At 54.2% G+C, this 23,866-nt stretch overlaps 1 protein-coding gene and 1 long non-coding RNA gene across 7 annotated transcripts in view; one reads left to right on the plus strand and one right to left on the minus strand.

Annotated features, from left to right (window-relative positions):
• Nucleotides 1-23,866, minus strand: part of RHBDD1 (rhomboid domain containing 1) — a 116,389-nt gene that overhangs the window by 8,646 nt on the left and 83,877 nt on the right. For 3 of the 6 annotated variants that reach the window (XM_053665855.1, XM_053665766.1, XM_053665837.1), the window contains exon 7: nt 18,990-19,561. The exons of 2 other annotated variants lie outside the window; for them this stretch is intronic. In XM_053665855.1, the coding sequence (XP_053521830.1) occupies nt 19,458-19,561 (104 nt within the window). In that variant the 3' untranslated portion in view covers nt 18,990-19,457. Of the gene's footprint in view, nt 1-18,989; nt 19,562-23,866 lie in introns of those variants that run through there. One more of the 6 variants, XM_053665805.1, reaches the window with a different exon arrangement.
• LOC119044740 (uncharacterized) lies at nt 20,374-23,712 on the plus strand. The gene is made up of 3 exons (XR_005081669.2): nt 20,374-22,200; nt 22,979-23,084; nt 23,405-23,712. It is a non-coding gene; the product is annotated as an uncharacterized LOC119044740 (long non-coding RNA).

A 23,866-nucleotide genomic window follows, 5' to 3' on the forward strand; every position in this document is an offset into this window, starting at 1 on the left:
AACTTCCCTAGTGTCTCAGGGGCTTGCTTTGTTCATTTTTTTTAACACTCAGAAATGATTTGTCACCATCTGCAACTTCCCCACCAGGTAGGCTGGTTGGTTTCTCTGGCTCAGCCTCTGGGCACCCCCTTCCTCCCTCTGACCTGCGCCTCCTGCCCCTCCCGGGCCTGAGACCCACAAGCTCCCACGGGGCATCTCGGCCACAGAGCAGGGGCTGCTCCGCACACAAACACGCGGGCGTGATGTGGGAAGGTCGCAGGAAGGATAATGAAAGCACTGCTGTGAAGGGCTTCTTGGGGCTGCAAACAGACCAAAAAACACAATTTACAACGATTTCGGCAACTCTATCACTACACCAAGAAACACTTTTTCAGTCCCGGCGGGAGAAACGAAGGAATAAAAACAGACAGTCGACCTTAAGGCACCAGCGACAGACTCGGTCGGGTAAGCAGCCAACTTTTTTCTAAGCGCCCAGACCTAGGTTGCGCCTGGCCACCCTGCTAACCCAGAGCGCGCTGAGAGGCCCTCTCCCGTCACCTACATGGATCAGTCTTACTCTTGCTCCCAGGCCCCACCCAGACTGCCACCGGGCCGCTCGGACCGAAGAGTCCTTCCGCCTCCATCTCCAGCTCCCAGGCCCCTCCTCTGGGGAGTCCCCCTGCAGCAGTCCCCGCATCCTGCTGGAGAGGATGGCCACTGTGCGCACCTGCTCCCCTGGGATCACAGCTTCAGATGGCAGGGACCGTGCCTGACAGTCCTCTCTGCTCCCCACACCTGGGACAGCCCTGAACACACTGTGGCAGCTTAAATTCCTGGGCTTGACTCCGTGGCACTTGCCCGTGACTTCCAAGGGTATGTGTTAGAGCCCCACCAAATGACGTCCAGCAGTGCCCATTGGGTTCTGACACGGCTGACTCTGGACTGGGGGTAGGGTAAGTGCTCCAGAAGCCCTGGCCCAGCTGGGAAGGGGGGTGGGCAGGGGTTCCGGCCAGGAGGGAACATGAGCAAACAGTGGATCCCTCCTGCTCGCCCTGCAAGTGCAGTGCCTTGTCAAAGGGGTTTGCAGGTGACACGTTGATGAGACCCTGTGCGGGGGTGGTGGGGAGAGCGGCGTGACGAAGGGTCCGTGTGCCCAGCCCACGGTGGGAATTTCAGTTGTTGGACAAGAAGAGGGTTTTAAAGGGCAGGCAGAGGTTATCGACCCCTTTGTACGTCTGCTCTTCCTCCGAGTACTCACACCTGGGCCTCCTGCTTCTGAGGCCCTCGGAGCATCACCCCTCCTGCTGGCAGGGAGCCCTTCCTGACAAGCACACCCAGAGGCGACACTCCTGCCGGGCGACGCCGCGGCAGGGCTGCTCTGGTCGGTGAGGCCCAGGCGGGCAGAAGTCAGGGTACAGTCGTGAGTGTGCGAAACACAGTTCATCCTTGCACTGGTGTCTGTCAATCACCGTGTTATCTTCCATATGAACAATGGTAAAGCTTCCTTTGCCCCATTCTGTACATGTCAATTTACCAACTTTCAATAATGACAATATCCAAACATGCAGGCTTATAAGGCTTTCGCTGTAAAGATTTTATGAATACTATAAGGTAAAGATTTTACTGAATATGGCTTCTGCCATATGTGGGTGTAAAAAAACTTCTCTTTGTTCAAAGTGGTAAATGCTTTGAAATGACATTGAAACGCATGCACCCAATTACCATTAGCTTATTGCTTAAAATTGTTTCATGCTATAAAACCCAAGGCCTGCTTTTCCTTTAACGGTTGATTTTTAACAAGACTATCTCTAATTGAACTTGTGAGCGTGGGCCAGGACGGGCCGCCCTGGTCCGGCTGGGCATAGCACGGTGCGCAGCAGCTGCGTGCGGAGCCCGAGGCAGGCGTGACGTGGCGTGTGGACTCCGGCCTCAGGGCACAAAGGCACAGAGGCCAAACGAGTGCTCGGGCCCCTGAAGTGCTCACGGTGTCCAAGAGACATGCCCGAGAGTTCCTGTCATCGTGAGGGGAAGTGCAGGGAGGGATGAGAAGGGGTCAGCTGGGACAGTCCCTGGGCTCCGGCTCTCAAATGAGCAGCAGGCACAGTGCTCACTGGACCCCTTCGGGGGCGTCTGAGGAGGTGCAGGGCTGAGCCAGCAGGAGAAACACCACGCGTCCGAGCAGAAAATGCAAGTCGTGGGGAACAACAATCGCGTTCGCTTAAAGGGTCCTGCTTTGGTGCCCTATTTCAATTAGCTTTCAGCTCTAACTTCATGGTCCCCATTTTACAGATAGGGAAACAGGCTTAGAGAGTGTTAGGGACACACCAAAGGTCACAAAGCTGGCACGGGGGAAGGAGAACTTGAACCTGGGTCTTCGGATTGCAGTTCTCACAGCCCCAGGTTGCCAGACCTTCTCACACCCTGAGTGTGTTAAATACCACGTCCTCTCCTCACCCCTGGTTCTCCTGCTGGAATCCTGAGTGTCTCCCCCTTTTCTTTGTGGCTATGCGGGGAGCTCACTGCCGTTCAAAGCGGAGAATGAAGGGCCAGCCTGAGCCCTTAACCCCGTGGAACTCCCCCATCATCCAGTCCACCAGCCACAAGCAGTTCGGCTTTTCTTGGGCCACCAGGGGCCTCAGAGACGACAACTTGGCTACGACCACTTGGCTGCGACAACTTGGCTGCGACCACCTTGATGGTTCATTCGTAACAGAGGCTGATTTTACAGCATTTTGAATCCTTCCCACCCCGTGTTTCTGATGACGTCGAAGCCACCCTGCCGTCCAAGAGTGACCTCATTGCTTCATGTCGGGCTCTGGGCATGGCCTTCTTCTTAATCACAGGACGTGTGGGGAAAGGTTTCGAGTGCAAATTGGGAGCTGGCATTTTGGAGACAAGCACATACTTGATGTCGCAGCTACTCACCCGCACCACCTGTTACATCTCTGCTTCTGGGTCCCGGCCACGCCCCTCCATTTCAGGCAGCTCCACCTCCCAGCTCCCCACTTTTCACTCATCTTTTACACCGTTTCTATATTTTCCACTGTGTTACAGAGCGTGGGGTGCAGCAGAAGGAAGGCCTGCTTGAGTGTGGTCAGTATGGTAATAACATGGGTGTAATAACTTATAGTTTTAATGTGAACATTTCACCTAAAGTGTTCATACAGTGTGCTTGAGTGTGATATTGTTATGTTACAGAATTACACACCTATGGTTTTGTAATGAAAAGGGGGATTATTAGTGCCGGACCCTGTACATTACTTCTGTTCATAGCCCCCAGGATCCGCTACAGGTATTTCTCAGAGGGTCTTAGACATGTGTTTTCAATACATACGCACATGTGTTAAGCACATGGAAAAGATGTACACAGGCCTCGGCTGGGCAGTAAGAGGAGATGAGGTCCCTCGGGGTGAAATGGAAAAGCGTTGGTAAGGAATCGGGAGATGCTGGCCGCCCTGCCAGGAACCAAAGAGGACACCCAGGTGAGTCTTCATTTTGGCAGCTCCGGCCAGTTCCCTTGGGAGGGGACACTGCTGAACAAGGCCACTGCCAGGAGCCTGTCGAGGACCCTGGAGTTTGATGACCGGGGACTAAATCACTACTTCTCTCCTCTGCATCCTTGAGCAAGTGGGTTCCCTTAACGTGGCCCCGGTCTCCTCGTCGATGAAGTGGGACTAGTTCAGAGAGACACTTCCCAGGGTGTCGTGAGGACGAAAAGCACCAATGGGCACAGAGTACTGAGCACCAGACATGCGGCAAATGCCCACTGAGCATGGGATGCAACTCACATTCACCTCCAACGTCATTGCTGGTCACCTGTTAAATGTCTGCTGGGTAGACAGACACAGAGCAAAATGACAAAGCAGTGACTTTTGAAAAGCTACTGCCCAGTTCTGTTCGAAGACCATTTGCCGGGGTTCTGGGCAAAATTGAAGTTGCTAGTTACGAACCATCTGCCTTCTGAGAAACAGACATAAAAAGGTAACTGAGGCCCCTGGCGCGCAGCTTCGTACCACGGAGGGGCCTTGTCACCGGCAGGGAAACCGGGAGAGCTGGCCACGACCCTCTCTTCTCCGCGGAGTTGAATCCCGAGTGGAGTGTCAGCAGGTCTGGGTGAAACGGACCTGGGTGCAAGGACAAACTGGGTGCAGGGCATCAGCACCCACGAGCCTTGCCTCTGTGTTTCTGTTAATGGGGGTCAGCCCTCAATTTCGTTCAGAGAAACAAGGAGCAGGTCTCGGAGAAGCTCAGGACCAGGGCATCGGTTCAAGAGAATTTGGCTCAATTGTAGTGAGATCATAAGATTGGCTGATTGATTCGTGGCTTTTGATGGAAAAAAGTTCTGTTCTCTACCCTTATGTGTAATGCAGGCACCTCTGTGTTTCACATCTGAGGGGGGAGAGGCAGCTCATCCCGGCAAGAACTGCCAGAGGGAACCCCAGGCCTTGATGGCCGTCCGCCCCCCTGCGCGCCATCCCTCCAGACGAAGTTAATTTGCTGGTATTCACAGACCCTGCTCCTGACCTGATGAGCGCACTGCGCCATCGGGCGAGATCACCCTCCAGTGAAGTCGCTGAAATTGGGGCGCTAAAGAGGCAATCACACTTCTCACACACGTATATTTTTTTAAAACTCAGGAAACCTCAAAGTGCATCAGCGGTGTTTTCCGAGATTTCTTTTGTCCCTGCGGCAGCAGGGGACCCACATTTTCCCCTTGGAAATGTTACCCTATCAGAATTCCATCAATTATGCAGCTTCCAAAGCGCCTTCTGCAGAGACGCCCGTTAAGTCATTTGCTGAGGCTGGAAGAAAGCCCGCCACCCTGCCGTCCCAGTGGGAGGGGCTTTGAAGAGGGAAGGCGTTTGAGGACAGAAGGACCTCTTTTCCTGGTGAGGCGCTAATTCTAATTATCTATCTACCTACCTATCTATCTCTTTAAAAATAGCTTGAAATTCACCTACAACCTCGTAACTTTTATACAAGTGGACGTTTAAAGAAAGGTAGCACTGGAGAGAGAAAAATCCACATTTCCACTCCTCAACCCACCAAAGCCAGTCACAGTGGGGATTTCTTAGTTCTGAAACAATGCGGAATCTCAAAATGAGAAGCTTTGAAATGGAGTTCACGTTAGTTGCTACTTTACCTACGGTACTTTTCTTCCCTGTCTGTTTGGTTAATTTTGGGGACCTTTAATGGCTCAACTGACTTAAAGTCAAGGGGCCATAATCCAGTTAGCAATTCGAGTTACCTAAAATATTGGGTCCACTATGCCAGGTCTAATGTTCCTGCAATATAGACAATGTATGGTCCGACCTCTAGCATAGAAAGAAAGTCAGGGGGGAGACAGCGAGTGTTAGCTGGGTGGCCGCCACACGCTCCCTCTGCTTACTTCTCCCCTCATGTTTCAAAAGTGTGCGCGTGGCTGGATTAATTTTCATGAACTGAACATGTGCGACCAACACCCAGCTCAAAATACAGAATGTTCCCAGCGTCCATTACCCTCCCCGGGCTTCCTCCCAGTCACGACACCCCCACCCAAGGGCACCCACCGTCCTTCTAAGAGGGCAGATTCATCTGTCTAATTCTGTCCGCGAATGGGTTCCTACAACATGTTCCCTTGCATGTGGCTTCATTGTGTGCTGTTCCTGAAATCCGTCCCTGTTGTTACATGTGGTTTTTATTCTACTTGTCTTTCCAGGCAGAGTCTCCCTGTCTACTTTACAGAGGGAGGAATTGAGCCTGGAAGACTTCGAGGAACTTGCTGGGGCCGCAGAGCCGGTCAGTGGCGGAGTCACAGTTCCGACCCAGAGCCCCCTCTGTACACTGCACCAGACAGCTCTCCCCCTCAGTCCCGGACCCGGGGCCATAAACCTGAACGACGTTACTGTCTTAATCGTGATCTGGAGACAGGGTCTGCCCTAAGAGGGCAGGAACAGTGTCCTTCTGCCTTAGATGAGGCTTGTGGCGAAGGGTAAGGTTTTTGTGGACGACTGAAGGTGTCCGGTGAGGCTCTCCTGAGACAGGTGCATACATCGTAGCCATCGGCCCAGCTGCAGGCGTCAGCCTAGGGAGTTAATTGTCTTCTTAAACAGAGACTCGTTTATTACCTCTCAGAGGAACTGGGGACCGGAGGAGGGGCCAGGAGGAGGGGCCAGGAGGGAAGGAGAGGCCGAGGGTCAGAGCAGCTGTGTCTAATGAGGAAGCACTGGAATGTGATGCATAGAAAGACACAAATGGACGTAGATTCTGATACTAAAGACCTTTCCTATTTTCTTAATCACTTTGTCTGAAAGCCTTTGAAAACTGTGTTGCTACCTTAACACTTTATCAAGAGGGATTCCGGTGACACCAGGAGTAATTTTCAAACACCTTTCGCATGAATTTAATGATGCTTTAAGATGTTTAACGTTCTCCTCGCTCTAACGCAGAACGCCGGCTCGTCAGCACTCTGGAGGTGCCTCGGTCTACCTCCCTGTCACACCCGCTGGTTCTGGAACCTCAAAGAGGGCGCCAGTCTCCAAGTACACTTCGTTCGCACACTTTGTGACTACTTTTTTTTCCAATTCGGGTTCATTCAGGGACATTCACTGGACCAACACATGAACAGTCTGGGGAAACGGGGTACAGGGGCCCCCAAAGGCAGAGGTTGCCTCTCCCCGTCGGAAGTCGTGCTCTCAGGGTCTAATCCGTCGGAGGGGCCCCACATGGGGCTGGGCTGACAGAGAACCCGACTGGAGGCACAGATTTGAGAACACATCTTACAATAAAAAAAGAAAACTGAAGGGTGAAAAAGGAAGTCATTTGTGGGGAGAGAAGGAATTCTGATTAAAACATATATCCGTATACAGTCTCAAGAATTTTTGACTACGATGGTGCAAAAGTGTTACGCTCTCTAAGTTACGTTAGACATTCGACACTTCTTGTAAAATGGGTTTGGTGGGAGGGATCCTGCTCAGCTTCGGGCTAATGCAAGTGCTTCATCCACGCATGTTCAGGGAGATGAGGGAAGCTGTGATGGCCCGCAGGTCAGGTGTAGTAAATGGATTTTCGACTCATGATGGTTTATTGGCAGGGTAACACCGTAAGTTGAGGGGCATCTGCATCCATGAGCACGGACAATGTTAAAAAAGGAGAAATGGAAGCCCTCCAGAGCAACAAAATCCCACATTCGTCTCGGAAGCCCCCAGACCAGTCCGGCCCGGTCTGGCCGCTGTGTCTGACAGGGACCCCACACCTGTGCGCAGATGGGGCCTCGAGGGACCTGCACAGCGAAGGCAGAGTTCTGCCTGTCCCGCTGGCCGGCCCTTTTGCTGGACTCCATTCTGGGGACCCTCGGACTTCAAAGGGTTCCCTAGGGCCGAACGGCCACCTGCTGCGGTCTCTGGGTTCCCCAGGTCCTGGCAGCGCTCACCCTCCAGCCTTCCTCTCTTGGGGGGAAGAGGCTGCCCCCGTGATGTGAAGGTGCGGCCAGGGTTGGGGAGGACCTGCAGGAAGGGGTTTCCAGTGGCCCCCTCAGAGCCTGGACACAAGTCCCATTGCCAACTTCCTCTTGCTTTTGGATCTTGCAGTTGTCTTTGAATAGGTTTTACATACATTTTTTTCTTTTTACAGATAGGGCAGTGGGTAAAAGAGTGTGTTTAAACTATAAGAAAAAATGAGCTTGAAAAAGATAAAATATTGCCTCCCCCGGGACATGGCAGGCTCTGGCCCTGTGCCTGCCACTTGCTGTGGCTTTCATCCTGGAGAGGAGCTGCACAGGTTCTCCCCTTCCTGGCATCAGATCCGGCCCTTCGATGGCTCACAGACAAGAGGTCAGCAACGCCAGGCAGGTCTAGAGATTCTAGGATCTGGACAGCTGCCCGATTCACTGCTGCGGTCCTCACACTTCAGGGGGCATGATAATGGAGAACTTGTTAAAAACGCAGAGTTCGAGGTCCCACTGCTAGAGATTCCTATGCGTGAAGTGGTGGCTGGAGCCTGGGAAACTGTATCTAATGGGCACACGGGTGACTCTGCCACAGATGATAAGTCGCCTTGTGGAGAGATGCTGTGGAAACGAGCTAGACGCTCCCGCGGATGTGGGTCCGCTTCCCGGCTCCACCAGGCCCTCGGAGGAGTCCATCTCCTCCCTGGGCCCCAGGCTGCTCATCTCTGCACCGAGCGGCTGAACTAGACATTCATACCTCTGCACAGAGGGGTGACATCCGTGACTGTTTCTGCTTGGTTCCTGAGGAGAGTCCAGCTGACCAGAGTCAGCTGACCACACACGGGACCCTGCCTCCTCTCTGGCCAGCGGCCTGGGGGGCTGCCCTGGAGGATCCTGCCTCCCGCTGGGCAGCCTGGCCCTGATTTCTGGTAACTAGGCAGCGACTGTGGCTCCTTGGCACCACCCTTGAACTTAGTAGGTCTCATTCAGTGCCCCTCCTCCTGACATGTTAATTTTTAATGAAGTTTTAAGTCTGGGATAATTTTAGGTTTATAGAAAAGTTACAAAGAAAACAGACAATTCAATTTCCCTAATAAGGTTAACATCTTACATGATCACAGTGTCCCTGTCTACTAAGAAACCATGTGCAGGGATGAGCATGTTACCAGCAGCTAAAGTCCAGTCTTCACTGGGATTTCACTGGTTTTTCCCAATTTCCTTTTTCTGTCCCAGGATCCAACAGAACAGTTCACTGTCATGTCTCCTTAGTCCCAGCTGGTCTGTGGCAGTTCCTCAGTCTTCCCTGCGCCCCATGGACCCCGAGAATCCAGGGGAGTGCCAGACGGGGAGCCTGGAGATGGTCCCTCGTTTGGTTTGTTGAGTCGCCGTCTCATTGGTCTGTGGCCACGGGTTTGGGGCAAGAAGACCACAGGGGGGAAGGGCCTTCTCGGCACATTGTGTCAGGGGTTGCGCTGTCAACGGGCGGCATCACTGACGACGCCACCATGAGCACTTGCTTGAGGCTCCTCCGATTTTAAACGTGTTTGATGAGTTTCGAGGGAACGAAGCTTTGACCACGAGCATCTGGGGTCAAAGTGAGAAGAGGGAGGCAGGGGCACCTCCGGCAGGCAGGCGCTTCCCCTGTTTGGGGACGAGAAGGGTACGGTGGAGTCACCCCCACCTTCAGGCCCCTGAATTCAGGTGTGACTCGTGAGTTGTTGAAGAGGGTTTCCCCCTCGGCAGATGTGGCACGGAGCCCAGGCCACCGTATTTTTAATGAGCTCCCAGGTGCCTGTGACCTACACTAGCTTTGGGGAACCACTGAGCTACAGGCAGCTCAGTTTTTTCCTTGCAGCTGGAAAGATCCAGCCCGGGGTTCATGCCAGTACTGACACTTGCCAGCAGGTGGAACCAGAGGCCGGGAACGCAGAATCTGCGGCAGAAAACTGGGACACGTTCCAGCCAACAAAGCATTCTGCACCGTAAGCACAATTAGGGTTATTTTGAAACAGATGGGCTCCGCAGAAGCTGCGCCGAGTATCGCGGAGCTGCTCATTGTCTAGATGCTCCCAAACCCGGGTGTCACTTGCCAGCGCGGAGCAGTGTCCACGTCATGGCAGATCTCCTCCCGCGCCCAGGTGACTGACAGGCAGCGGGAGCGGTGGAGGTGGAGGTGGGGTCGCGGGTACGGACGTGGGTGCAGGTGTTCTAGCCAGTTCTGCACTCAGAGTTGCCTCTCCCCGAAGCGCATGTGGCCCCACACAGCTGAGTGCTTTTAGGAGAAGGATGGTGTCACTCCGAATCAGGACAGATACAGATACAATCTGCGGTGATGAGGCAGCCAATCCTGGATGCAGCAATGCTAAAAATGATTTATTTTAAACTGAAGCAGAGCGGTTCTGTTTTCTGGTTCACACTTTCACCCAAAGCCCCGCCGACACTTGCCCCCCTCTTGAACCAGCGCAGCAGGAGGTCAGGAGGAGGAGGTGAGACAGAGAAGGGCCATCCGCGCCCATCTGGGCCGTGCCTGATGCAGCGGTTCCAGGTGTGGGAGCAGGACTTACAGACTGAGTGTTCCGTGAGTCCTGGAAACCCACAAGGGCCTCCGGCACCAGTGGGTCCTTCCTGGGGAGTGTGTCTGACTCCGCAGCCTGGGACCCCAGACAGGTCCCTGCTGCTGTCCTGGTCAGCTGGGCTCAGACAGGCCACGGTGGTATCTTTAGAGTTGGCAGCTTGGTCACTGGTGGTCTGGCTGCCTCCACAGCTGTGCCCACCCCCAGCGATGAGGGACGGATGCATGAGCTTGCTGGTGGGTGAGGTCCTGCCTGGGACACGGCTCCCTCCCTCCGGGGGGCAGTGTACAGCCCACCCTCTCTCTTGCACTCGGCTTTGTGCCCGGGCTCTCGAATTCCGAGTACCCACGGAGGTGAAGAGAAGCCCTGCCCACATTTCGACCTGTTTCATTTTTTCTCACGCCCTTCACTCAAGTCTCAAATCAGATCCCAACGCCCAGGTCTTTGAACAAAGGCCCAAGCTGATGTCTTCATTACTGCTGAAGCCATAGGCCCTTTGAACTTAGCCCCTATTCCCCTGAGGAATCTCAGTCCTCTGAAAACACCCTTGAACACAGGGGTATGAAAAAAAAAACCAAGTAAACATCATCCCAAAATATCAAGAAATAAGGAAAAGGAGAGTCAACAGGAGAACTCTGGAAAGGAGCAAAGGGAACTTAGGTTGGAAACTTCTGATCAAAGTGACCACTCGGGGTCAGGTCCAGGTCACACTGGACAGCTGTAGCAGGTGACCGCATGTCAGAGGAATGGAGGCTGAGGGGCTTGGGGCAGGCAGCCACTGAGACGACGCAAGGGCTGACCCCCAGGCTCGGCGGGTGGGCTGCCGGGCAGCGGCAGACAAGGTGAGGCATGGATGTAACAGGTCCCACAGCACCCAACGCCTCCTCCACGGTCCTGCGAGACCACGCACATGGGGTCACCAACACAGCCCCCTGATCCACAGGAGCACCTGACAAACTTGCCCGTGGGGGCTTGGGAGGGGCAAATTCCAGGCTCCAACAGGGAGGTCCCGCGTCAGCGCCCGTGACAGCGCCCTTTTCACAGGCTCATCCAGCGAGTCTGGTGCTACTGGCCCCCTCCGGGAAACCTGGGTCAGAGGACTGCGGTCGCACATCCTGGGGTTTAGTTTGGCCTCGACCATCACTGGCACCAGTGTGCCGTCTGGTTTTGTACGTGTCAGTCTTTGTCCTGGGCCAGAGACCTGGAGTTCCCCCGGTTAGGCTGTGAGGATCCACTCGGATGACGCGGGTCCCAACAGAAAGATGCCAGAGCAGCCCAGCTCTCCCGGGGACACAGGGACCCCAGTCGCAGCAGGGACCCCAGTCGCAGCAGGGCCCTGGAGGCTCTACCAGTCACAGCATTAGTGCAGGGGAACTGGCCCCGAGTCCCCCAGCCCTGGGGACCACGGGATTCACCTCTGGATCCCGGGTGCCTGGTACGCGGTGGGTGCATCACGAGCACCTGAGGGGTAAACGAAGGACCGACCTGCGTGCCATCTGGACTGGGCAGAAGGTGGACCAGGCCGAGACAACGGGCTGGAGGGCACCAAGCAGCGAACATAAATGGTGGCAGGCAGGGAGTCTCAGGGCGCAGGAGTCCCAGGAGGTTTCTGTCCTTGGCTGCTAACTGGCCCCGAAATCCTGAGACACAGCTGCTGAGGGGAGGCACAAACTGTGTTTGTTTCCTGAAAAGCACAGAGCCCGCCTGGGCCCTGGGGTTCCGGACGCCCCAGAGATCTCTCGGTCACTGGAAACAGGCCGAGGCAGGAGATGGACTGCACACATCTGAGCTGAGGGCTTCCCTAAAGATTTTAAAAACTCAAATTATGTCCACCTTTCACGTTCTGATTAGAACACAGCCATGTGTGGGGGTAGTGATACCAGCACCAAACTGCAGAAACAATCCTGGACCCAGGAAACGGCCCCTGAGTCTCGCAGGGGCCAAGAAGAACATCGCGTGGCTCAGAGCTCTTTCACAAAAGCCGGAAGCTGCTGGGCGTCCTTCTCCTGCAGGTGGAGCGGGAGGAAGACAAACAGTTCCGAGAAAGGCCTGCAGGGAGGCGGCCCTGCGGCCAGTCTCAAAGGTGCCCCGGGCGGTGGGGATGGGCTGGGGGCATCGTGGGGACCGTCCGCCCAACCCCGAGACGAGAAAATAGAGCAACTCCAGGGCTGTGGCCAGATGTGTGCTTGGTGGGTTCGACACGAAGGCAGAAGAGGGAGGAGGTGCAATTCCTAAAGGAGATTGACACTGTTGTCAAAAGGACATAGCCATGGACTGGAATGGTCTGGGAGACTGGGGTGGGCTCCTGCTTGGAGGCCTCGGGCCCTGGGAAGGTGAGCGAGACACAGCCTCGCGTCCTTGCAGCGAGGATCAGCTCCGGGAGATGAGGGGCCCTGAGAGGCGACCCCCTGGAGAGAAAACAAAGCAGCAGCAGCCTTGCTCTGTGCACCCAGGATCCTAGTTCTTTACGTGGGTCAGAGTTAGCGAGGGGGTGGCTGTGAACTTCTGAGACGTGATAAAGCGCCCTGGAGATACGATGGTCATTTTTAAACATGCTTCTGTACTGGAACCTAACCCTGGGCCTAATTACCACTTATGGTGTATTTTGGGGGGTCTGATTGACTCACCCCATCCACACCAGCTCTGATCTTGTAATGCATTACAGAGAGAGACAGAGAGTAGGGGTCTGTGCGTGTGCCTGTGTGGGGGCATGCACACACGTGTTCATTTACACACGTATCTCCCATACACAAGCCCTCCCAGCCTCAGGAGACCTGGGGGCGCCCCCAAAACTGTTTTCACCCCCTCGAAACAGCACCTGCCTCTAATGGGCCCAAACTGACCCAGAATTGCTCAGAAAGGATTCTCAAATGGTTTATGCTACAGACAGACACAAAAAAATGACAACTCTTCTTACATGTCTGTTAATCATTTCTAGTAAAATAAAAGTTACTTTATGAACAGGAAAGGAGAGCTCAGAACTAAATGTCTGGACTTTAAATTCTACATTAGGAATCTGGAATTAGGCCTACCTTGGATGATAATGGTTCAGATAAGGGGGGAGGGACAGGTTGCTTTCTGCGCCTCTTTGCAAAAACCTCCGTGTGGGCTGCAGCTGGATTAAAAGCTAGGAGTGAACGGCCTCGCTACAGTTTGAAGAAAGAAGCTCTGACGAGTCGACTGATCTGCGTGAGGTGCATCCGGTCCATCATAAAAGTCGTGGGTTTTCATGGCAGGAAGGGGGCACTAGGGATGGGGGCCCTCGATCCGCTCACCTTGGAGACGGGCAGGCGAAGCCCCAAGGGGGTGGTCTCCCTGCTTCGAACCACTGTGAGGGGCAGAGCCAGAACCTAGGTCTCTCAGTGGTCCGCGCGTATCACCTGGCTTCCTTGTTTTCTCTTTCGGCCATTTCCCCCCGAGCATCGTCCAAACCTCCCTTTTCAAACTGGGCGTGGGCATCGGTGCTGCACAGAAGTGCCCTTCTGCTACCTGGCTGTGGGGGGGAGCAGGTCCTTGAGCCGCACAGAGCCGAGTGTGAGTGCTGGCTCTGCCCTCTTTTCTGTGCCCTTGGACGAGCTGCGAACTCTCCTCGCTGACCCTCAACCTTCTTATCTGTGTGATGCAGACACCCACGTCAGAGATGTGCTCTGAAATCCACGAATTCAAGGGTGTCAGCACCTGGCCCAGACCAGTCAAGGGCAGGCGGCACCTGTGATAGTAATAACCCCCTACTCCAGCCGCCCCCATCCTGGGACTGTCTCCCCCACACACCCAGTTTGACACACACACGTGCCCAGACCTCAGAGTCATCCTAGACGTTCCTCACCGGCCCCTTTCCAACCCATCACCCAGTCCTGTCTTTCTAACCTGCATGCACCCCAAACGCCTCTACTCCTCCCCCCTCGCCTGTCACCAGTCGGCCTGTGCCTGTCCCAGGAGCCCAGACTGGTGTCTGAGCCCCCGGATGACCTCCGGCACGCTCTCAGTTCTTCCCACCAGCCGTTCTTTGAAAACACGCATCTCTTGATCAACTCTACCATCTGCCTAACATCCTCCAAGGGTTTCCTTTAAGAATAAAGGTCAAAATTCCCACCCTGCCCAGTAAGCCTGCCCTCCCTCAGTTCCAGCTCACCAGCTGTCCCCTCCTCTCCCTCCTGCGGCTCCCAGCTCCTCGGGGAAGGGACTGCACCCCCTTTGCCTGAAGCCCTCACAAGATCACACCCCCATTTTACAAAGCACATGACACGGCAGTCAGCGATGATGCACGACTCTGATTATTGCAGTACCGTGAATCCTTGTTAGGTGGTGAGCGCCACAGGGGCAAGAACGGCGAGGGCTTCTGTCCACATTCTCCCCCCAGGACGAATAAATGAATGAACACGTGTGTGGGTGGGAAGGAGGGAGGGGGAGGGAGGAGGGCGGGAGTGATGGCCAAACAGAGGTGCGAGGAAGGTGTGCGGCTTCCGAGGTCTCAGCCTGCAAACAACCTGGCCTGGACACCCAGGGGCTGGGTCAAAGCCCAGGGTTCTCCACACTGCTTTGAAAACCAGCACCCGCCTCCCCTACCCCTTTGCCATCCCAGCTGTCTTCACTTGAACAGCTGGCTCAGCAACAAGATAAAAAATAAATGTTTTGTTTTGTTTTAAACAGGAGGCTGAGAGGGTGTGGAAGGGGTCACAACTGGTGCGTACAGAAGAAATTCCAAGTTGACACAGTGGGTATTTTGAGTTAAAGAAAATATGACCATGAAAAGGCACAAAATCTGTTGCCATTTAGACTCGGTATAACAACATTTCCAAAACTGCTTCTACAGATCTGAAGATAGTCGGTCAGGGGACACTGACCTGGCAAGAGGCCTAGGCCTGCTCTCAAGCAGTTCTCTCGGAAAAAAGGAGCGGCCACAAAAGTCTCGCTCTGCCACTCTGCCAGCGTGACTGGTCGGAATGGAACACGCTTCTGTGAGTCATCTAGAAAAAAAAGAATTTATAAAACAAGCCCGACAGCCACTCTTTGATGTGGTGAACCCTTTCCGAGCCACACTGTTCGAATTTAGGTTGAAACGCAAACCCTCCATGTTTACAACGCTGCTCCAGGAGGAATGCAATGTGAAAGCACAACTGTTACATTTCAAAGACCGGACTTACAACCTCAGAACAATAGGGCATTCCCACTGCGAATTTATGAGCCGTGAAACCTCAGAAGGTTTCTTTAATTAGCAACGAAGGCCCCTGACGCATTTGCAGCCTGATATGGGGGCTGCTGTTGCTGTGACTTGGGGTGCACTGCTTTCATCAGAACCTCTCCTCACTCTTCCCGACCTCGGACGACGCCTATCGTGCTGCTCTCCGCACGGCGTTTGATCCTGCTAATTATGCTGCGGGCACCGGACGGCGCTGCACGGTTTACCGCTGCTCCCGGGACACGCTACAGATTATACATAATGCATCACATCGTCATTGCTGCACTGTGAACTTGGCTCATCTTTCCAACAGAAAATACCGACATCCAAGTCCCTCTGTTATTTAAAAAAAAAAAACAAAAAAACATGAGGGATTCTTTCGGATTATAAACATCTGAAGACATAACATTCTCATGAATTCCAGCCGGCTATTTTGGACACACGAGGGGGCAGACAAGGCCGAGAGGCCAAGTAAAGATATTTCACATTAATGTTTACGGAGAAGAAGGGGAGGCGGAATGCAGAACAGACGGAGGCGGGGCAGGCCCGAGTGCAGATGAGAGGTGGAACTGGGAAACCAGAGCCGCTCTGTGGCTGGCAGAGCCGAGGGCCCCTCCCTCGCTGGGCCCCCGGGGCCTCACTTAGAAATCAAAGGCTCCGCGCCACATGACCACGCGGGTCCCTCTTACAGGAAAGGCAGGAGCTGTACAGGGTTTCCCACATCGGACTCATCAGGCTGGTGGGTGTTTGCACAGCTCGGGTCCCCGCACCAGACACGAGGCCCCCTGCCACCACCCTGGTGTGGGGCCTCTCAGAACGAGAGGACACCACTTTCAAGGGCAGGGGCAGAGTGAACAAGGCCACGGGCTTCACCTAAGTGGTACCTCTGCGTGGAAAACAAATCACGAGAACGGCATGGGCACCGTCTGTCGTGCCTGCAGTGTTCAGAAGTCACGCTTCTCCCCCGTCCCCATAACGATACGGAGCCTGCCGTGTGCATTCCCACCGGTCTCCCTCCGACTCCTCTCAGGGAGAAGGGAGTCCCAGAGGGGCGGAAGGTGGAAGCAGCCCTCGACCGCCCCCCGCACGTGCTGCATGCGGCTGGGCGAGGCAGCCCGTCTCCTGCGAAACAGCCAGGGTCAGGGAGAGAAGGGAGGAGGCAGGGCTGGGGCGGGCGTGTGGGAAAGGCTGGGGCACCTTGAGGTTTACTAGGGATGGTTACTGTCTGGGGACACCGCCCCCTGGATGCTGCTACAGGTCAGCACGGCTGAAGGGACACCTTCCTTCTCTGTCTCCTGGTGGTTCCTGTCCTGGGTGGGGGCCGGGGAGGAGCAGTGTTAATATGTCCAGGATCCTGGATGAGCGGCTGGTGCAGACAGAGGAGCCAGGTCATGATGCGCAGTAGGTCCGCACCGGGCTGCCCCGCAGGGGCGCGCTGCTGGGGCCCCACAAGAGCAGCTTATGCAGCCGCATGTTCACTGCATCGGTGGGACCAGACACCTGGGGGGCTTCATCCTGCTGCGATCCTCGCTGCATTTGGTCTCCAAAGGAAAGCAGGCCCCTGTGACCAGGGTGCTGACTATTTTCAACAGGGACCACCTTGCAGTCTCTCTGTCGCTCAGCGCAGGTACACAACACAACCACCGGCCCACCCCAGTTCCGGCGAGCATCACCGGAACTTCGAATGAGCCTGTAACAAGGCAATGCCACAGGAGCCCATGAGGAGGGGACTGATGCACATTCTAAGCTCGCACAGGCGGTCAAGGGCTTCTTCCTGGCGCAGGACTGCACGCACGCCCGCGCCCTCCCTCACTGCACGTCGCTCTGACCATGCCTTTGCTTCCAGGCAGACCTCCCGCCCCACCCGACCGCCCCCTTCATTAAGACAGCAGATGTGGTTTTCCGTGATGCAGGTAGGATGACCTTGGCTCCCGAGTGGCCCCGGGGGGAAATCGGGAGGTGGCTCGACCAGACCATCGGAGGAGGGCAGGCAAGTCGTCCCTGAGGGAGGGCCTCAGGGCCTCGACTCCATCAAAAAGGGTTTCTCCTTACTCCCTTTCAGCATCCTGGCACCACACTGAACCTTGGGGGACTCTGCAGAAGTTCAGAGGTGAACAATTATATGTTAGAAATAGAACTGGTGATGAAAGGGAACAAGTAGCTCTTGGCCTTAGACACAATTTCCTGGCTCCCAGGACACCTGATGCCCTTCACGCCCTCAATGGAGTCCCTGCACTGAGTCAGCGCAACTGGGTCACAGGTGGCCATCAGGGCAGAGGCTCTGGGCCTCATCTGCAACATGGAACACAGCGGGGAAGGGATGGAACACAGCGGGGAAGGGATGGAACACAGCGGGGAAGGGATGGAACACAGCGGGGAAGGGATGGAACACAGCGGGGAAGGGATGCTTGACTTGAGAAGGGAGCAGCAGGACACCCAGGCTGTGCCTGAGCCGCACAAGCTGGGCACATTAGAGCAGTGCTGTCCAGATACACGCTCGTGCTCTCAGCTCCAGAGGGTCATCGCCCCTTGTGCTGTGGGCGGGGGTCGGGCAGGCACCCACCCTGCCCTCAGTGATGTCACCAGACACTGAAGTGTCCTGGTGCCTGGAAGTCCCTGTGCAAGTCAACTCCAGGAGCAAACTTCCACGTAGTCTGCAGCCAACTGGAAACGTCGAACAGCCCCTTTGGTGCATGTTCACTTCCTGAACAGGAGACCCAAGAGAAGCAACCACCTGGACACTCAGGACTCACGAAGCAACGCACGCACCACTGCAGTGTCGCGTCCTTGCGCAGGCCACCTACAGCACTGGCGTCGCCAGTAGCAGGGTCCTCTGGGTGAACTGTCAGTCCAGTCAAACTTGGTGAAAAGCGTGTACGTTCTCAAACTGTAGTTCCGCTGAGCAACAGTGTATCTGGTGTGACAATCGGTGCCTTACTAGAGGGCTCGTCTCCCTCCTCCTGCCAGTCACGGCTGACACGTCACAGGGGGTAGGCCCTGCTGGGTGTCGGTGCGGAGTTGAGTGTGGCTGGGCTCTGCCGGACACGCCGCCCGGACAAAGGCGGGTCTGCCTCACCAGGCACAGCCCGGGTCAGGGCACAGCGAGTCTTCGCACAGTCCTCACCCCAGCCTCTCCTTTGTTTTCGTTTACAACGTGTCATTTCTCATGTCACCAAATTTTTGAGATTGTCATGTCTTTGATTTTTAGTAACTTGCCCTCTCTCCTTAATTAAGGCAACCACTATTAATCAAAAAAACTTATGTGTGTCGGGCCACACTGAGGGGACATAAGGACGAGTAAGGTACAGGTTCTTCCCTTGAAAAGCCTATTTAAGCCGAAGGTGAATGAATATAAACACGTGGTTTAAATGAGTGTGTCTAGTCACACCCATATGCAGTACTGGTGTTAAATGCACGCAGAATTCCTGAAGCCAGCTAGGCTTCCGGGATCACCTAGACACCCTTGTCTTAGAGTTGCTGAAACAAAGTTCAGGAGAGTTGCGGGTTTGCCCGAGGTTCCTGGGCCAGCTGTGTTACCTGGGGACCTGGGTCCCACCTCTCCTCACTCTCACTGACCACGGGCCTATGACACGGCACGTGGAACGGTGTCTGTGTTCCAACAAGGGTTCGAGCCAAAGGGGTCACTCCGATGGCCCAGCCGGCCACGAGGCACCGTCAGCCTTGCACCCAAGTGGCCCCAAACCCGACTCTGTTAGAACAGTGGCTTTCCTTGAAAGTCAGGCCACACATACTCAAATGTGCACTGGGAGGCAGTCCACCTTCCAGCCAACACTTCTGTGTTCCCAACAGACTTTTCTTCCTACCTGGTTCAGGAGTGAGCAAACGGCCCAGCTAATTTCAAACGAAATCTCAGACCTGCATTTAATGGCAAATTATGTTCAGAACATTGAGTGTTTGGCATCAACGGGTCAGAATCCGAATGTTTACTTAGCTTGCTAGACCAGGTGCTTCAGGAAAGGAGTCCCGGATGGGAAACACACTGGCTGTCCGTCGAGGCCTGGGGAACCGGGTGTGGACTCCAGAGTGAGGCCGGGCTGGGGAGTCCGGCCTCCTGCCCCGAGCCCCGGGGGGCTCCGTCCCGGGAGAGCGGAAGGGGGCACTTGGAGCGGGCAGCTGACAGGATACACAGTCAGGCTCACCATGTTAGCACGGAACACTCCCATTTGTTGGCCTTGGAGTTGTTCAAAGGCTCACAAACTGCTGCGAGGGAGAGAGAGGCCACTGCAGCTTTGTCAGCGAGCAAAGAAGGTCGAGGCTCCTGTCATTTGGTTGTCACTCCTTAAAACAGGAGTAACTGGGGTAAGAGGAGACTTGGCAGTTCCAAGGATGACAGTCTCCAGAACTTTTGGACTGGATGACTTCTGGTCCAGTTTATCTTCTTCTCTAAAAGGGAAACAGCCCCAATTCACAGTGTCAGAAAAGTTCTTGCTGGCAGGGACTGGGCAGAGGAGGCGGGGTGAACGTGTGAGATGACATCCAGGAACTGCTTCCCGAAGTTCTCCTAAGGAAACGAAGCTCCACTCTAAACAAGTGCAGTCGTCGAGTGGGGACAGTTCGGAGTAAATGGCAAAGCGTGCGGAAGCAGAGTGGCAAAGGGGACACAGAAATACCACCTGCCCAGCTTCTTTGGACAACACACCAGGCGTCTCCCCTCGGGCACCCGCTTCATGGGCACCAACATCTCCAGGGCAAGAAGACATCTCACAATTTCCCGAGTAATTATTTCCTTAAACTGATGTCAGGTACATCTTAGCCTTTCCCTGGGAAGAATAAACTTTGGAATTCCTGTCCTGAATGGTCTACATGGGTTTAGTAAAAGATCATTTAAGGAGTGTACACACACATACTACGGGTGGGATTACATATGTTTAGATGTGGGGTGGAGCTTCCAAAGTAGAAGCCCACATGGGTCCTGAAATGTCCCCAGAGGATGCATGGGATGTCCCTGCTGTCGTGGAGTGGACAGCCCACTGGAGACAGAGGGACACACCAACAGGCACAACCACCTGAAAGAACTAGGAAAGTAAACCCCTTGTGAAAAAGCAACCAACCAAAACCAAGAAACCATAATCTTGAGGACGGTATTGAGGACCACATTTTTTTTTAAAAGGGTGAGGGAAAGTATTTCCTAAGCTCAAGAAGATGAGAAGTGAAGGTGTTAACTCCTTAAACCTTCGTTCCTGCAGGTGGGACATGCTTCTCCTTGTGTGTGACGCTGCACCTGCTGCCCTAGCAGGACCGGCGCTCGGCACAGACGGACGCCAACTTGACCCGAAACCCAGGGATGCTCTGTCACCTCCTGCAGCCGACAGATGTTCCCGACAGCCAGACATGCACAAACCAGGATGCTGCAGGTCCAGGTGAAACGTGCTCCATATTATGAGACTCCAAAAAACAAAACCGTTTTTCAATCAGCCCCGAGCAGACACCATCCACGTGCCCCAATTATGAGAAACCGTGGACCCCTTCTGAAATGAAAGTTAACTTCTCTCTTTCGTGGGCATTCCTGTGAGACACTTTAATCCTCCCAGCCAGCAACGCCAGTGGGTAAACGGGGAAAGTGATGGGTAAGGAAGTATCCCTCAGCACTGTGTGGGACTAGATCCTGGGAGGCGACCTGGTTCTATTACTTCTCCTTTTTCTCTTTTCCCTGTTCTTCTTCTTCACGGGCAGCTTTCTGGGGAGCCGGGGGGAGAGGGTTGGGGCAGGAGGTGACCGGGGTGAAAGCAGCCCAGGACACATCATAAGAAATCGAAGAGAGACAAGCTGTGAACTTCTGCAAACAGGGACACTGGCTGCCTCAACTATGTTGGATTCGACCTTCCTCCCGGCTTTAAGGTTTTCTCTGTGTCTCACTGCAGGGTGTGGGTGAGGATGATACACAGCGTGTTTAATAAAACGAGACAAGGAACCAAGAAGCGTTTAGCATTAGGAAGAATGAACATCTCCTACAAATACTTTACAGCTACTTCAAACAGGAAATCGCCTTCACAAAACAACATTCCGATGGCTCAGGCACAAGTGACTCAGGGACACATGGACTGAATGTCCTTCACAATGCACGTGGCTTTAAAAGTCCGGGGGAGCTTGGTTGGCAGAGCGCAGCCCCCAAAAGAGAAAAGAAGTCTGTCAAACTGCCCTCCATGCGGCCCCCCTTCCTGGTGCTTTCTCTGGCGACTGAGTCGATCGGCTACAGAGGCTCTTACCTAAGACACTTGGAACAATCTTCTTGAAAATGGTTGAACTCTCCTTCCCTATTTAGGCAAAGTATTCAATAAGTTTGTCATAGCTGGCTCTGCCCTCACCCCCAGTACCACAGGCATCAAACACAGAGGACAACTTCTGTAAAAAAGTTTGAGCGCCTCAGGCCCTCGACTCCCGCAGTCTCTGTGACAACTGAGTACAGCTGCCACGGAAGGGCGTCTTCATTTCCTCTTAATCCTTTTGGAACCGACTTTAAGAGTATACTACCATTTTTGCAACTTAAAGATGCAAATTTTAGACAAAGCCCACAATAATCTGGCTCTGTTTGACCTACCCAGCTTTTCTGTGTTTTCGTCACACAAAACGCACACAGAAATACTCCACCACTTCCATCACTGGGAAATACTGCAGCACTTCTCTCTCGTGCCCCCACTGTGCCCCAAACGCCGGCTCCTTTCAGCAGTCAGCTCGTTTCAGCAGTCGGCTTTCCGCAGGCCCCGCGGGTGACTCCGCTGCACCCCAAGGAGAATGTCTCCCGGTGCTCAGGGCGGGGCCCCACGCTGATCGAGGGTTGCTGATGTGGTGAGTCTGCAATGGGGTCTGAGAACTGGCTTTTCTGACGAGTGCCCGGCTGACACGCGGAAGCTGACCTGGGAATCACGCTGAGAACGTCAGGTAGAAGGTGGACCGCCTCTTCACGCCGTGCCCCTAAATCCCGGACAGTGAATTCCATGAAAATCTGTCTGTTTTCCCATGATCCAGTAACACACGGTATCTGGCTCAGAGAAGGGTGGCTCAAGTATTTGCTGAGTTAACAGGTATTTATATCAATGAGCCTGGATAGAACATCCAAAGTTAAAAACGTATCCCACCCACGACTTTCTGCACACGGCTTTCTGGTATTCATGATAATGTACTAGATTGCTACCATTCTGATCCACAATCCTACAACTCATTTTCGGAGAAGCCATTATTAGAATAATTTTTTACACTGTATTTTTGATTAATTTTAATACTATTTTTTAAAGACTTTGTTTATTTTTGGAGATAGGGGAAGGGAGGGAGAAAGAGAGGGACAGAAATATCAATTAGTGGTTGCCTCTCATGCACCCCTGACTGGGGACCTGGCCTGCAACCCAGCCATGTGCCCTGACTGGGAATCGAACCGGTGATGCTATGCTTTGCAGCCCAGTGTTCAATGCACTGAGCCACACCAGCCAGGGCGATAAATTTTAATTCTTGATCAGGGATCGGTACAGCATGCCTCCTCAGGAGACATCTGGAAATGCACCTACGGGACAGCTTTTTAGCTGTGACAATGACAGCTGCCCTGCGTGTCTGGCTCTTAGACCCCTCCCTCCTCTTGTCCTCCTACCCTCCAGTCTCAGGTGACCGTGGCTCAGGCTGCGGGACATGGAGAGACGTGGAAGGCTGTGAGACACTTTTTGAGTTGCCATCAAGAGGACTTGGTTACTGGATGGTATCCGGGAGGTAACACTGGATGAGGAACAAGCTGCGGGGGCGGAAAGGCATCACAAATTCAGTTTGGTTCACTGCCTCTGAGACGCCCCTGAGTAGCTTTACGTATAATTTCAGAAACTCAGAAAAAGATCTGGGCTGCCGAAATACAACTAGCAACTAAAGCCTTGGAAGAAAAAGAGAGGACCTAGAATTGAGTCATTAGGAAAACAACCATTGAAAGGTAGAGTGTGAGCTGTGAGCTGTGAGCCCACAAAGGAGACGGGAAAGAGGCCAGAGTGGCAGCGGGAAAGCCAGGAGTGGCCTCGGTGGGGAAAGGAGCAGAGAACAGAGGGGTTTGGGGGAGTGAAGCGTTAATGGTGCACAGGATGCTCAGGCGGGAGGGGGGCGAGGGGGAAGCGAGCCCAGGCCTCAGGAACCCGTTGGAGGACTGGGGGCAGCAGCAGGACTGAAAACCTGGAGAAGTGAAGGCAGAAAACAGTTCTTCGGAGAATGTTAAAGGGAAAGGAACAGGCAGCTGTGAGACGGGTCCCTCTCTTCCAGACGCGGGGAGACGGAGACTACGGCAGGCTTACACGGAAGGACCCGGCAGAGACAGGAGGCTGAAGACGGAAGGGAGAATGCAATGATCCAACCCACAGGGTCTTTCTGAGATGTTACGGCGGACAAAGGGTTAGCTTTCGGGAGGAGGACTTCTTGCCCAGCTGTCAGAAGGGATGAGTTTAGGAAGGGGGTGGACACAGGTAAGTTCAGTCTTTGTGATGGAAGGTTGAGGGCATCAGCTACAGCTGGATTCCCTTTTCTTGGGAGAGTCCAGGACCGGTGAAGTGTTGACCTGCATTTATAATGAGCGCAGCCTGCTCTGCCGGGTCATGACCTCCAGTCAGGGTCGGCAGCCAGGTGCGGGGTCTGGGTAGCCTGGTGGCTGGGGTCACCCCTGTGTGAGGTTTTTCCAGACAGTGGGGAGACTGGGCAGGAAGGACGGGGAAGGCCCTTGTGAAACAG

The sequence above is a fragment of the Artibeus jamaicensis genome, unplaced genomic scaffold (genome assembly GCF_021234435.1).
Source record: "Artibeus jamaicensis isolate MK-2021 breed Jamaican fruit bat unplaced genomic scaffold, CSHL_Jam_final contig_1015, whole genome shotgun sequence".
NCBI classification, from domain to species: Eukaryota; Metazoa; Chordata; class Mammalia; order Chiroptera; family Phyllostomidae; genus Artibeus; species Artibeus jamaicensis.